General features: G+C 40.4%; 1 protein-coding gene across 1 annotated transcript in view; it reads right to left on the minus strand.

The window, feature by feature from the left end:
* Positions 1-328: 328 nt before the first annotated feature.
* The window catches only part of LOC126260569 (glutamate receptor 1-like), a 1252588-nt gene continuing 1236340 nt past the window's right edge, over positions 329-16576 (minus strand). Inside the window, exons 19-20 of the mRNA XM_049957904.1 lie at positions 6910-6984; positions 329-1136 (exon numbers count right to left, since the gene is read on the minus strand). Coding sequence (XP_049813861.1) covers positions 1062-1136; positions 6910-6984 — 150 coding nt within the window. The 3' untranslated portion in view covers positions 329-1061. The remainder of the gene's footprint in view (positions 1137-6909; positions 6985-16576) is intronic.

Here is a 16576-nt window from a genome sequence, read left to right on the forward strand (position 1 = left end):
CTTAGAAATAGACTAACAAACTTCAAAGAACATTGCATTGGAATTAAAGTCATAGATGGATTTCTTAGAGGTGTTACTCATCCACACAAAAACGCATGTAGGTGTTAGCACTGCACCACATTCCTCAGAGGAAGAAGAACTCACACAATTTTTGTGCAACATTTCAAGAGAGGAAAGTCTACAGCCAGTGTTCAGACTCAGTTGTAAAACATTATTACAATTATTTCATTAACAAAGTTTTTCCAATACTTGTTTACTTTTGTGAGCTATATATCACTTTCAGTCCTATCCATTATGTAAATATTATTTATAAAATATGAAGTATGGAGATAAGTAACACTGATCACATATGTAATTTTTTTAGAAATGCATTTTATGAATTCGACTATCAATAAAAACTTAAGTGTAACAATGACAACAATAAAATAACATACAGAGCTTTATGATAGTATTACACTTCACCTGCTATATCACTCCTCCAAGAATTAAAAGATACGCTTATTTTTATTAAGTCACTGGCAGAGATTTACAGTATGTTAATGCAGACAAAAACACTAACATTGGTAACACTGAAATTTTTTTAGTAAATTCATACACTATGATACTTGTATATTATCAAAAGAAGTCACAGTGGGAATACGACAAACGAAATGAAATTTATTGCTTTTTCGCTTGAGAGCAGTGTGGCACCATATGATTTCTGTAGTAAGTTTATGCAGTTTTCTTCCCATTTTCATAGAGATCCATATTGTGGCAGCTCATAAATTACTATTAGATGCTGTCAGAATCACAAGGTATTAATTTTGCACCATAACTCACTATCTTGAGAACATTCCACTATGTGCCCACAAAAAGGGCACAATATAGTTACCAAGCAATCAAAAACACTAAATTTTATTTTAAAAACTGTGAAAAACTAATTCCCATTGTACATTGCTTGTACTTGAAGTACCTCAGGTGCACTTGAAGTTTGTTTGTTGAATCGAACACAGCTCCACACTGTATGGAGCTCCTGGAGGCAATGAGAGATGATCATCTGCTACTCGATTTAGCAAGTATCATCAGACTTGAGTATGTGTGTTAGTATGATATTCTTCATCGTCAAGGTAGTTTATCTGATTGGCTGGTGTGTAATACTGAAAAAAAAAGGAAATCGTGATGTGAAATTAAGTAATTCTGAATATCATAAAATGGCATAACAATAAATTGCATATTAATCATATAGGTCCAATAGCCTTACAATCAAAGTAGGTTATATATATATATATATATATATATATATATATATATATATATATATATATATATGTATGTGTGTGTGTGTGTGTGTGTGTGTGTGTGTGTGTGTGTGTGTGTCAGAGAATAACAAATGTCACTAAAACTGTGTGCTCCACCTATGGTTGAGTCATGAGACGTAATTTCTCTGGTGTTTCGGAAGACATTTGCAATTTAGTTTTTGCGACATGTAGCAGAAAACAGCAAAAACAAATCGTGTTGATTACATCTCACATACGACGTCCACTGTCGACAGAAAGTGTCTGTTTGTTTCATGATACATACGAAATGATTTTTAAATCGTAATTTTCATGGCATTTGATGAGCCTGTCCAAGATTAGTCATGTACCATATTTGCTTTACCAATGTGTATTGACACAGACAATAGATCATAAAGAATAATAGGCACCCCAGCAACGACTGAGCAGCGCTGCTTCATGGTGGTAGCAGTCAGTGTCGGCCAGGATACTGCTGTCTTTGCTGTAGTACTAGTTTTTCTTCATGTTTCACTGTCCCTGTTAACACACACCAATGAAAGGAATATCGCATAAGACAAATTTAGGACAACTCTGTCGAAAGGGTACATTAAATTACACTTCAAAATTAATTTTGTTTATAATGGGAAATGAAACAACACACTCAACTCACACTGGGCATCGTACAAAAAATCTGATGACCAATATTTGTTTGGGTTGACTCCAGTTAAACATTGCAAAAACAAAACTGAAAATATCTTCTGAAACACCAGAGAAAATGCACCTGATGACTCTTTGGAGCTACACCTTGTATAGTAATTAATTTTCTAAAATGTTTAAATTGACAGAAAAAATAACAGAATGAAAAGGAAAACAGAAGAAAGTTAGTTTCCTTTTTCCATTTTGGTGGTTGATCAGTGTCATCAAAACATTCCAATTTACAATTACCTTTCTGCATGCATCAGAGCCATACTATGTTACAAAGCAGTATAAACCGTAGTCTACCAAATGACTGGAATATGATGACCCATAAAACTTGTGTACATTGCCTCCATGTTCATTTAACACAATGAACATGTTTTATATTTTGGCCCATCGAGATGCATGGTGTTGAAAGTAACCTCCTTTTTCTCTTAAGGCTTCTCCAGAGACAATTTCATTGTACCACAGATCACTTATCTCCTCACTGAACTTATGTTGTCATATTACATGTTTATATCTACAGCCATATTGTGGGAGTATATATATGGACATTCTGACCAAAACCATGGTATCTTAAGTTTTACTGACATTACATTCTGCCTTCTGCTTTCCATCAAAACTGATCTATCCAAATAAAGAGATACAATAAGCTAAAATTAAATCATTAAAATCCACACTTTGCATGAATTATCATTTCTGTAACATGAGTTTTCTTCTAAACTGTCTATGTTGTTTCACTTAAAGCATGAAAGTCTGATTTTATGGGATCCTCCTCCCGTGTTTGACAATATAATCATGGTGTTTCTTTGTCTTCAGGTGTTACAATAGACATCACCTAACACATGCACGGTTTTTAAGCTTACTAACTTTGATACATTCTGTATCTGTTGCTAAGTGACTCCAAAACTTGCATCCTGTGAATTAATGTAATTCATTTTGACTACTAAGTGGTAAAGGAATCAGATAATGTACTAATTTATGATGAAATGTAAATTAAATGTGTAAAGAGTTCATAGATAGCAGTAAGAATTGCCTCTATGTGCTTTTACTTTCTCATAAAATAAATACAGCTACTTTGGTTATAAAATATTACACTCATGTACCAAATTAGTATATCATGTACATGATATTTTGATAATAAGTGATATAGTCCAATAAAGATCTAATATTTTCTGTTAATCCTAATTATTTATTTTCATCTGCAAATTACTATTCAAAACTACAAATCTGTATCTTAAGTTGTATGAACGAGAAGAATGTTCATTGCAGCATTGATTTACTTTTTCTCTTGAATTCCTAGAATAACTTTAGTGGTTATAGAATCCCTAATGTCAGCATTTCAGTATTTTCAGAACAATGTAGCGTTATTTAAGTTGTACTGATACTTTTTTCCAAGCACCTAACTGTTTAGAATTTTTCCACATTAGGCAGTTTATTACTTTAACAGGTTAACAGAGAATAGCATAAAAATCCTTATATAACTTAATAATATTACAATTCCATTACTATAACTGATCATGTAATGGGCCATTAATAGGATTAGAGACAGTAGTTGTCTGTATTGTCTCATTATCCCTTACCACAGACATTTTTTTCATTTATGATGAAAAATTAAAATGTACACTTATGAAGACATGGGAAGTCACAAAATGTAGCTAGGTACGTCTGTCAGCAATCTCATAAATCAAGTACATGCGTTGAACAGGTACTTTATGCAAAGGAAGGTGGTAGAGTGTAATTCGAACTATTTGTTAGATCAGCTACAGCTGTACTGATGTGAGATGAATGGATCGATGGGAAAGGAAGATATGAACATACAATGTTATGAAACAATATCAGTGAAAATTGTTAAGATATGTTGAACATATAATGTGATGAGTTAATGAGTAATAAATTGTTTGCTTAGATATCTGTTATGTTTTTAGCTCCATTGCTGTTTTCATTGATAATAATCAAAAGCCCCGAAAGTAACTTGATTTGAATGCTTGACTTGAGCATCCTGCTATTCACAATAAGTGAAGTTTAATTAGATCGTCGTTCCTGAGTAGAAATGTGCTGAATCTTTATACTCGTAATTTAAACTTAACTGACTTTCCTATACTTCACTATATGTTTGAATATATTATTACTTTGTAATTGTTGTTAACATCCACAAATATTTACCATTGCTGTAACACATACAAAAATTACAATGTCACGAATGAAGTAATGTTGTGAAATCTATTTAGTCGACAGCAAAATTTTAATGGACTTTCGTGTTTCCGATCCAACTGTCATTTCAGAAAGCCTCAGTACTGATCATCTTCGTTAGATGATGTCACAGTTGTGGAATTACATATTAAAATTTCTGAAAAAAGTATGTTCAACATAAGAAATAATAATTTGCTAAATATGACCCAGAATATTTCCACAGTATTGATGAAGAGGTGAAGAAAATTAGTGCATCTGCATCTGTAGTCTACATGAACTTCATTAAGTTACAAGTGCTGTATATTTCTAATACCAACAAATAACATTACTCCACTCCATTTTGGCCTGAACCAGCAACAGGGGTTCAGTGTTCCAAAAACGGAAATAGTCTATGTTGCAAATGTTTTATTAATAATGACGCATATGGCGCAGTTAGCGCATCTCCAGATTCTCTGGAACAAGCAGCAACAATGTTGTTATGTAACAGTTTATTCGTGAAGCTGTCTTGCACGTATCAATAGGATAGCTAAGCTGAAGGTGAGAAGTAAGAAGATTCACTTGCCTTGGGTAACGTAGACTGTATTAGTCAAACTTGATAGCCACGGCATGAAACCAAAAAATAAAAAATAAAAAAAAATGTCAAATATGGGCAAAGCCTGATATGGAAAGTGAAAACCTCTCAGTCAAGTTGTAAAATTACAAAGTTGACAACAATTATAAAATCTCCATGAGCGCAGGATTATGAGCCACAAAAGGAACTCAGCAAACCATGGCAATATGCGGTGCAAAGATGGGTTAAAGATCGGAACCATGTATCACAGTGCTAAATAAATATCCTCTAGACAACGTCTATGCTGAATTGATTGTGCACACAGGAGATTGGCGTGGGAACGAAAGTTACTGCAAGCGCTGAGTGGCGGCAATAATAGCAAACAGGGATTGAAATAAAGTAAATGCTGAACAGGGCCAATCAAACATAATGGGAAGAAATAAAAATTCTCTTGAAAATTTCAAAGTGGGCGAATTAGTGGTAACATCGAAAACTAATTATTACAGTGAACTGCCAACACTTAATATGAATCGAAATGGCAGTCTAAGTGACTAGAGAGAGGGTGTGGCGGGAGAGTGTGTGTGTGTGTGTGGGGGGGGGGTTATAGTGGAAAGGACAAGAAAAAAAATGGTTCAAATGGCTCTGAGCACTATGGGACTTAACTGCTGTGGTCATCAGTCCCCTAGAACTTAGAACTACTTAAACCTAACTAACCTAAGGACATCACACACATCCATGCCCGAGGCAGGATTCGAACCTGCGACCGGAGCAGCAGCGCAGCTCCGGACTGGAGCGCCTAGAACCGCGGCCGGCAAGAGACGGTAAACATAGTGAGAGAGGCGAGGGGAAAAAGGCTAATGGGACAATCGAATAGGAAGCCATAGTGGTAGGAAACAAAGGCAGCAAAAGTGAGGAGCAAGCTCAAGAATTTCTAAGAAGAAAGGAAACTACGTACATTTTGACAAAGCTAACATAAAGGTATTGCAGAAAATTTGTTTGTTAGTCTTGCTTCTGCTTGATTTAAACTGAAAGTTGGTAGAGAGGCACATCGTGTATAACGTCTTCCATGACGTACAACAAGCACTTTAATAGTTGGCAGTTCACAGTAATAGTTCATTTCTCTGTTACCACTAGTTATTTTACGAATATTATTATTTTATACTATTATTTTTAATTGGTCTGTTCGGCATTTACTTTATTTCAGCCTCTGTTTATCGTAAGCGCTGCCACTCGGCCTTTCTGTAAGTTTCGTTCTCACGTCAGTCTGCATCGCGCCCCACACGCCTCAGCATATACGTGTCTACACCAGTATTTGTTTACCTCTGTGATACATGGTTTAGATCGCTAACCTATCTTCGCACCGGATATTAGCCTTTTTTCTTTTTAGTTTCTTTAACGGTTCCTAATCCCGCGCTAGAGCCGACTCAACTCGTTATTAATGTTTTAGTTTTACGCCTAAACTTAGACGTTTTCACTAGCCATACCTGGCTTTCCCTTGTCTATATTAGACAACTTTGGTTTTCGTTTAGCTACTCTATTGACTGGCTGGATAACTTCGCGTATAAACGGCTATGTTACTAATTTCGGAGAATCCAAAGGTGCGGTTACCGCGCTAAAAGCGTCATTATTAATAAAACACTTGAGACAGAGATTTTTCTGTTTTTAGAACTAATACAGATACTGTAAATTTGTCGTATTAATCACTAAAAATTAATTAAAGCTAACCAAAATCATGAAAAATAATTAACTGACTCATTTCAAGAGAGAGTATTTGTCCAAAGCGCTACTTCCTGTGGTCCATAGCGCTTCCCCCAAATTTTATTCGAGTTGCAGACACAAATAACTGAATCACATGTCTCTATATAAACATTAAGACAGGAGAAACGTAATGCTAGAACACCGTAAGATCCATAAGAAAGAGAACTTAAAGGAAAAATGGCGAATTTATGCTCTCACTTAACATTAGTCTCTCAAGCCAGGTCAACATATTTATTAGCATCTCTTCAGTTTTTGCCATGATATGTGCTATTTTTTTAACTTCTTACAGAAACTGTTACACATTATATTCGGCTTAGCACTTGTTACACCAAACAGCACACCAAAGACAAGAGACATCATTGGGGATAGGAACTAGCGTAAATTGATGTTAACAATATAAAATCTTGGCAGTACTATAACTAATGATTTATCATGTCTCTGAGAGCTATCTTCACTTACTCTTCCATTATCAAATTCTCTTCCTCCTCCAACAGTTAGTCTCGCTTTCACCCTGAAGGCATCAGATAATGGAATCTGTAAATGAATCAGTTTTGTTGCAACAATTAGGTCTTTCATCTCGTACAAGCCTTATTTTGAACGAATTATGTCTAATAGGAATAGGATACTTTATCTGTTGGAGAGTTTTATTCGTAATTAGGGAACAATACTTGTTTGTGTAAAATTCATGACTATATTCTGCTACAATGGCGTCAGGCAGGCATCTGCCGTAACGTTCGCACTGGGTTGCGGCATTGCTGCTGTTATCACGAATTTTATCTACCACTACACTCTAACACTATGGTTGACGTTGTTATAGTGTTTGCCGTAACGTAACTCGTCCACTTGCTGGAGTTGACAATAAATAACTAGAAACATAATGAAAATGCACAACAGTCATAGAGTTAACCATCTTCAACTGAAGGTTTAGTATGATTACAATGGACACCTATGAAGAGAATGCAGAAATGCTACTCATTTATGGAGAATGTACATTAACAAAACAGTTATTGCAATAATGTTTTCATATTTTCAGTACTAGTTTTGAACGAAAATCTGTGTACATTAACACCAGTTGTTGATTAGAAACTGCATCATCAATCCTTTTAATGCTGTTGAAGGTAGGCGTGATTTCCCTCAGGTAGACGAGCTCCACAGATATCGGTATCCTGACAAAAACTCACCTTCAGACGGATGTTTTCTCGTCTTTTTGTGGTGAATCAGGTAAGGAGAAGTTTCGATCCAAGACAGTGTAACAGTCGTAGAATTAGCACAGACGAAGCTACTGAGTGCCACTGTTCTCGATTCTGTTACAGACTTTTAACTTAGATGGTTGACTAAATGATCGGTATCCTTTTTCCTTGTGTTTCATTTGCTCACCATCACCTACAATACGTGGACAAGTTTACGGTACCCAGGATACCTTACACTGTGTTGTAGTACAGGAGAGTCAAAGATAGTTTGGTTCTATGTTTTTAATAAAATTATGTTAATGTGAATGGTAGCTTATGATACGTTTCTGAAATGGGCTAGAGGAGAGGAAGCGGATTACCGAATAAAAAATACAGCCTACCATTTAAGAAAGACGTACTTTGCTACATGTCTCTGTAACGAGTGAGTATACTGAAGAGGCAGTCATTCTGATCAATGTTACTCTGGTGTCTAAACAGCATTTTCTTCACCTATTTTTATTGTGACTTTGGGAGGTCAAAGTAAACGGACGCCCTCTATAATCATTTCAATTTTGTAATAGTGTATATGGCTATGTATAATCACAGGAAACGCTCTATGAATACATACAACGTTACACTTGCAACTAACTGCGACATAATTTCAGCACTGATCGCTCACTGGTCGACATGTCTGAATAATAAAAGCCTCAGAAATATGTGTAAACATACACGGGATTGCCAAATTGTGCTCTGATGATGAAATACTGAAAAGATACAGAGATGATTAATCATTTTAATAAGAATTTTGTAACCATATAAGTAAATATAAATGTAATGTTGCTAGAAATGTAATGAGCACTGAATATTTATATATAAACCGTGCTAGCCTTGTATGAACAATTAACACTGGTATAAATATCACACATTTAGAAACATGAAACAGGTTGTTTCGCATGATGTTGTTACCTCACTGGTTCTACAGTGAAATATTATGGGAGTTTCTTGATGGAAAATAGTTTATGGCCAACTTATAATAGTTACCCGTTTATTCCTTGAGGTTAATTTTCAAAATTGTTACCGACTTAATACCATTTTAATTGTTAGCAATAGAGTGTGGCATGTAGTACTAGATATGCTTCACTTCTGGTGAAAATTTGATGAAATCTTCAAACATGTAAGGATATTTGTAGCCTTGTCTGCAGTCTAATTCGGTAAAGATCGAGCCGAGGTAACGAAACAGCGGCACTCCCTTGAGTACTCTTAATTACAATGGTTTTTGTGATTCTAGAAATCTCGTAAAGGTAATTTGTTTCTTATAACCTCTCCAGGCTACTAATCTAATGAGATACGAATATGACGAAAGTAGACACTTATACCAGATGCTTGCGACTTCAATCCGACAATATTGTTGATCTAGCATGTCTTGAAACGCAGATGATAATCGGGTGTTCATTGGAGAACTATATTATTACTAGAACTGCCATGTGATTACATTTTCACGCAGTTTAGGTGCATAGATCCTGAGAAATCATTGCCCACTCTTCGGGGGCAGGTGGAGGCTTTGTCTGTTAGGCTCATCGAGCTCGAGGCGCAGGCGTCGGCTCGTAGTGGCGTTGGGGCAACTGTGGTGAGACCTCCGTCCGTAATAACGGCCTTGATACGCCAGGGCACCCAGGGCATTGAGTGAAACAGAGCTTCGATGGCGTGTACAGGTACAGCTGCCCATGCAGCTTCAACACCAGTTCATCAAGAGTAGTGACTGGCGTACTGTGATGAGCCACCATTGACCAGACGTTTTCAGTTGGTGAGAGATCTGGAGAATGTGCTGGCCATGGCAGCAGTCGAACATTTTCTGTATCCAGAAAGGCCCGTACAGGACCTGCAACATGCGGTCGTGCATTATCCTGCTGAAATGTAGTGTTTCATAGGGATCGATTGAAGGGTAGAGGCACGGGACGTAACACATCTGAAATGTAACGTCCACGGTTCAAAGTGCTGTCAATGTGAACAAGAGGTGACCGAGACGTGTAACCAATGGCACCCCATACCATCACGCCGGGTGATACGCCAGTATGGCGATGACGAATACACGCTTCCAATTTGCGTTCACCTCGATGTCGCCAAACACGGATGCGACCATCATACTGCTGTAAACAGAACCTGGAGTCATCCGAAAAAATGACATTTTGCCACTCGTGCACCCAGGTTCGTCGTTGAGTTGTCTTGTGACAGCCAGAGCGAGAGCACCAGCAGCAGCGAGTACTGTTTGTATAAAGCGTTTATTTTGCATTTTGTTTACGACCTTCCACTAAGGAAGGGATTCTATTTGTGTTTATCTGCTCTGCATAGAAACTAACAGTTCTTGATCGTTAGGAGAGAAATTTATTTTGTACTTACTTGCTGCGCTTAGCTTTTAAATAGTTTTTCTGGGAAAACCTAGCGTAGTTTTCGCGTCTCGTATTTCAGTGAGTGTTTCTTGATTATCAGAGTAGCTCATCAGAAGATTATCTTGGGAATTTGCCACCGTATAGAGTAGGGTAAACATAGTCATGTGTAGGGACTGTGGTTGTTGTGAGCGGACGCAAGGAGAATTGGCCACTCTTCGGGGGCAGGTGGAGGCTTTGTCTGTTAGGCTCATCGAGCTCGAGGCGCAGGCGTCGGCTCGTAGTGGCGTTGGGGCAACTGTGGTGAGACCTATGCCTACTTCGGTGGCCTTGGAATCACATGGAACCCCTGATGTCGCTGCGTCTTCCGGCAGTGAGCATCTTACCGGTCAGCCATCACTCCAGGGTGAATGGCGGACAGTGGTGGGCTCGCGCGTGCCTGGCCGAAAGGCGAAGGTGGGATCTGGCCGCGTGGCAGCTGCCTTACCCCTTTCCAACAGGTACGGGGTGCTTCCTAGTGGTGATGACATCGTTTCCGAGCCACCACAGGATGCCTCGCCTGTTGGGCCAGTGGCCGATTCTCCGGCAAGGTCCCGACAGTCACAGAGGGCGGGCCTATTAGTTATAGGGAGCTCCAACGTTAGGCGGGTTATGGAGCCCCTCAGGAAAATAGCGGGTAGGTCGGGGAAGAATGCCAGTGTGCACTCGGTGTGCTTGCCGGGGGGTCTCGTCCGTAATGTGGAGGAGGCCCTTCCGGCAGCTATTGAACGCACTGGGTGTGACCGGCTGCAGATAGTAGCACATGTCGGAACGAATGACGCCTGCCGCTTGGGTTCTGAGGCCATCCTTGGTTCCTTCCGGCGGCTGGCTGATTTGGTGAAGACAACCAGCATCGCACGCGGAGTGCAAGCTGAGCTTAATATCTGCAGCATAGTGCCCAGAGTCGATCGCGGTCCTCTGGTTTGGAGCCGTGTGGAGGGTCTAAACCAGAGGCTCAGACGACTCTGCGACTATAATGGTTGCAAATTCATCGACCTCCGTTATTGGGTGGAGAACTGTAGGGCCCCCCTAGACAGGTCAGGCGTGCACTACACACCGGAAGCAGCTACTAGGGTAGCAGAGTACGTGTGGCGTGCACACGGGGGTTTTTTAGGTTAGAGGGACCCCCCCTTGGGCGAAACGATAAAATACCTGACGGCTTACCAGAGAGAACATCAGCATCGTTGATAAAGAACGTCCGTCCTCAGAGACCAAAAACAGGAAAAGTTAACGTAATATTGGTAAACTGCAGGAGTATCCAGGGCAAGGTTCCTGAATTAGTATCGCTTATTGAAGGAAATAGTGCGCATATAGTATTAGGAACGGAAAGTTGGTTAAAACCGGAAGTGAACAGTAACGAAATCCTAGACACAGAATGGAATATATACCGCAAGGATAGGATAAACGCCAATGGTGGAGGAGTATTTATAGCAGTAAAGAATTCAATAATATCCAGTGAAGTTATTAGCGAATGCGAATGTGAAATAATCTGGGTTAAGTATCAAAGGTGGGTCAGATATGATAGTCGGATGCTTCTATAGACCACCTGCATCAGCAACCGTAGTAGTTGAGCGCCTCAGAGAGAACCTGCAGAACGTCGTGAAGAAGTTTCGTGATCATACTATTGTAATAGGGGGAGACTTCAATCTACCAGGTATAGAATGGGATAGTCACACAATCAGAACTGGAGCCAGGGACAGAGACTCTTGTGACATTATCCTGACTGCCTTGTCCGAGAATTACTTCGAGCAGATAGTTAGAGAACCAACTCGTGAAGCTAACGTTTTAGACCTCATAGCAACAAATAGACCGGAACTTTTCGACTCCGTGAATGTAGAAGAGGGTACCAGTGATCATAAGTCAGTGGTTGCATCAATGACTACAAGTGTAATAAGAAATGCCAAGAAAGAAAGGAAAATATATTTGCTTAACAAAAGTGATATGGCACAAATCGCAGAATATCTGAGTGACCACCATCAAACGTTCATTTCTGAGGAAGAGGATGTGGAACAAAAATGGAAAAAATTCAGAAACATCGTCCAGTACGCCTTAGATAAGTTCGTACCGACTAAGGTCCAAAGCGAGGGGAAAGATCCACCGTGGTATAACAATCATGTACGAAAGGTACTACGGAAACAAAGAAAGCTTCATCATAGGTTTAAGAGTAGTCGAATCATAGCTGATAAGGAAAAGCTGAACGAAGCGAAAAAGAGCGTAAAGAGAGCAATGAGAGAAGCATTCAACGAATTCGAACATAAAACATTGGCAAACAATCTAAACAAGAACCCTAAAAAGTTTTGGTCATATGTAAAATCGGTAAGCGGATCTAAATCCCCTATTCAGTCACTCGTTGACCACGATGGCACCGAAACAGAGGACGACCGAAGAAAGGCAGAAATACTGAATTCAGTGTTCCGAAACTGTTTCACTGCGGAAAATCGTAACACGGTCCCTGACTTCAGCCGTCGCACGGACGCCAAAATGGAAAATATTGAAATAAACGATATCGGAATTGAAAAACAACTGCTATCACTTAGTAGCGGAAAAGCATCCGGACCAGACGAGATACCCGTAAGATTCTACAGTGATTATGCTAAAGAACTTGCCCCCTTTCTATCAGCAATTTATCGTAGATCTCTGGAAGAACGTAAAGTACCTAGCGACTGGAAGAAAGCGCAGGTCGTTCCCATTTTCAAGAAGGGTCATAAATCAGATGCGAATAATTATAGGCCTATTTCGCTTACGTCAATCTGTTGTAGAATAATGGAACATGTTTTATGTTCTCGTATTATGACGTTCTTAGATAATACAAATCTCCTTCATCATAACCAACATGGATTCCGCAAACAGAGATCATGTGAAACTCAGCTCGCCCTATTTGTCCAAGAAATTCACAGTGCCGTAGACACTGGCGAGCAGATTGATGCCGTATTCCTGGACTTCAGGAAGGCATTTGATACGGTTCCGCACTTACGTTTAGTGAAAAAAATACGAGCTTACGGAATATCGGACCAGGTTTGTGATTGGATTCAGGATTTCCTAGAAGAAAGAACACAACATGTCATTCTTAACGGTTCAAAATCTGCAGATGTAGAGGTAATTTCGGGAGTACCGCAAGGAAGCGTGATAGGATCTTTATTGTTTACAATATACATAAATGACTTAGTTGACAACATCGGTAGCTCCGTGAGGCTATTTGCAGATGACACGGTTGTCTACAAGAAAGTAGCAACATCAGAAGACTCGTACGTACTCCAGGAAGACCTGCAGAGGATTAATGAATGGTGCGACAGCTGGCAGCTTTCCCTAAACGTAGATAAATGTAATATAATGCGCATACATAGGGGCAGAAATCCATTCCAGTACGATTATGCCATAGGTGGTAAATCATTGGAAGCGGTAACGACCGTAAAATACTTAGGAGTTACTATCCGGAGCGATCTGAAGTAAAATGATCACATAAAACAAATAGTGGGAAAAGCAGGCGCCAGGTTGAGATTCATAGGAAGAATTCTAAGAAAATGTGACTCATCGACGAAAGAAGTAGCTTACAAAACGCTTGTTCGTCTGATTCTTGAGTATTGCTCATCAGTATGGGACCCTTACCAGGTTGGATTAATAGAAGAGATAGACATGATCCAGCGAAAAGCAGCGCGATTCGTCATGGGGACATTTAGTAAGCGCGAGAGCGTTACGGGGATGCTGAACAAGCTCCAGTGGCGGACACTTCAAGAAAGGCGTTACGCAATACGGAGAGGTTTATTATCGAAATTACGAGAGAGCACATTCCGGGAAGAGATGGGCAACATATTACTACCGCCCACATATATCTCGCGTAATGATCACAACGAAAAGATCCGAGAAATTAGAGCAAATACGGAGACTTACAAGCAGTCGTTCTTCCCACGCACAATTCGTGAATGGAACAGGGAAGGGGGGATCAGATAGTGGTACAATAAGTACCTTCCGCCACACACCGTAAGGTGGCTCGCGGAGTATAGATGTAGATGTAGATGTAGAGTACACCATCGCAGGCGCTCCTGTCTGTGGTGCAGCGCCCCCATATGTTGACTCAGGGATCGAGACGTGGTTGCACGATCCGTTACAGCCATGCGGATAAGATGCCTGTCATCTCGACTGCTAGTGATACAAGGCCGTTGGGATCCAGCACGGCGTTCCGTATTACCCTCCTGAACCCACCGATTTAGTATTCTCCTAACAGTCATTGGATCTCGACCAACGGGAGCAACAATGTCGCGATACGATAAAACGCAATCGCTGTGGGCTACAATCTGACCTTTATCAAAGTCAGAAACGTGATGGTACGCATTTCTTCTCCTTACACGAGGCATCACAACAACGTTTCACCAGGCAACGCCGGTCAATTGCTGTTTGTGTATGAGAAACCGGCTGGAAACTTTCCTCATGTCAGCACGTTGTAGGTGTTGCCACCGGCTCCAACCTTGTGTGAATGCTGTGAAAAGCTAATCATTTGCATATCACAGCATCGTCTTCCTGTCGGTTAAATTTCGCGTCTGTAGCACGTCATCTTCGTGGTGTAACAATTTTAATGGCCAGTAGTGTAAATAGAGGCTCAATAGTGCAGCCAAAAGCAATGGGACAAAATTGAAATACACTCTACAACGTAATTAAAGGGTGATTTTTTTCGAAACCCCGTAATTGTCTTCCATTACGACGCACGAGTTTGAAAATTAACTCAAACATACCTACATCCTTCCTGTATAATGGTGCAAAATCGTGGAGTCCCGTGATGTCACCATCGGGCTCTGCAACTCTCCAAACAGCATGGTGTAGACACATGCAAAAATGAAAAGAAAAAAAACAGGAAGGCCACTGCTCAGAAGCTCATGTGGTGGGTAAGGTGGGTTGAGGATGTCACTTTGACACCAAATTTCACCACAATTCTTACCAGCCCCATTGTGGACATATCACATAATGGGAAGGTCTTCACACTCGCTCTTAGCCGTATTTCATCACTGCCTTTCGATGCTGCTGCGCTCGGGACCAGAACCCCAACACCCAGCGCTGTTTTCTTATGGGTGGCTGAGAACAGCAGTTCAGACACACCGCGGCTCAGTACCGACACTATACTTCGGGAGGTGGCATAAAGGGCATCAAGGATAACAACCCTTCCCTTGAGCCACCCGGAGTAGCCGAGCGGCTGTAGGCGCTTCAGTCTGGAACCGCGCGATCGCTACGGTCGCAGGTTCGAATCCTGCCTCGGGCTTGGATGTGTGTCATGTCCTTAGGTTAGTTAGGTTTCTGTAGTTCTAAGTTCTGGTGGACTGATGACCTCAAATGTTAAGTCTCATAGTGCTCAAAGCCATGTGAACCATTTGAACCTTCCCTTCATGCTTGCATTTTGCGGTCTAAAATGACAGTTGGCAGTGTAATGAAACAGGACGACGTTCTTGGCGACGTTTGACACTGTTGACACCCCCTGAACAATTCAACACTTTTCTAAAGAAATAGCGGGCCAGCAACGCCATTGTGCGTGATCTGGTCTGTGATTTCCTTAGACAAGGGTTGAATAGTTCAGAGAGCGTCAGCAGTGTCAAATGTTGCCAAGAACGTCATCCATTACACTGCCAACTGTCATCCTCGGCCGTAAACGCGTGGAAATCAACTGCCGAAGTGAAGGGGTAGTTTCATTGACGCTCTTTAATCCATCCCTTATGGTATTTCCCTGTCGATGATGAGCTGTGGTGTCTCAAACGTTTCCCTCAGCCATCCATAAAACAACCGCCTGATTTCAATGTTGTGTGTCGTGGGTCTGGCCCCCATTGTAGAGCCGTCGAAAGAAGTGGCGAAATGCAGGTAACAGGGGCTGTGACGACCTTCCAATAGTGTAACATGTCATATGTGTCATTGAGTAGAACAGTGTAGAAATTTTGTGCCAATGGGAGATTATAAACACACCTTACATCTCACATAAGTTTCTAAGCTGTGTCTTTTGTTTCGCATGTGTCAGTGCCTCGCTCTTTGAAGAGTAGCCGAGCCCGAGGGTGACGTAAAGGGCGTCAAGCTTTTGCGCAATTACAGAGGGAGGTTGTAGGCGCCTTTAAGCCAAATTTAAAATTTCTGCTTCTCAATGGAAGTGAAATACGAGCTTTTGAAACGGTGTGTTGAGCAGTGTCTGCATCCTTCCTTATTTACGCAAATCAGTGTGAAAGCTAACCTAAAATGTCTGCTTTCAAAGTTAATCCACTCCACTTAAAGCAGATGTAAACAAATGTTACTCCCTCCATTTTCACGAGGCGCTCCTGCGTTTATTGGTATATGGTAAGTTACGTGACAGACTTGTGGTGCCGGCTAACTGTAGAAGTCGGTTATATTTTCGAAAATATTTACTGTCTTAAATTTCGATGTCTTACGATGTTTCTCGATACTTTAATAATGTTTCTCTTTAGTAACACAGCAAGTCACGTCTGCCCCTGATCGAATACTCCTGGCGGATTTGCGACGATGATCGGTGTACTGGACAGCCTGCGCGTAGGTTCCACTCGGTATCCC

This window comes from Schistocerca nitens, chromosome 5, assembly GCF_023898315.1.
Source record: "Schistocerca nitens isolate TAMUIC-IGC-003100 chromosome 5, iqSchNite1.1, whole genome shotgun sequence".
Taxonomy (NCBI): domain Eukaryota; kingdom Metazoa; phylum Arthropoda; class Insecta; order Orthoptera; family Acrididae; genus Schistocerca; species Schistocerca nitens.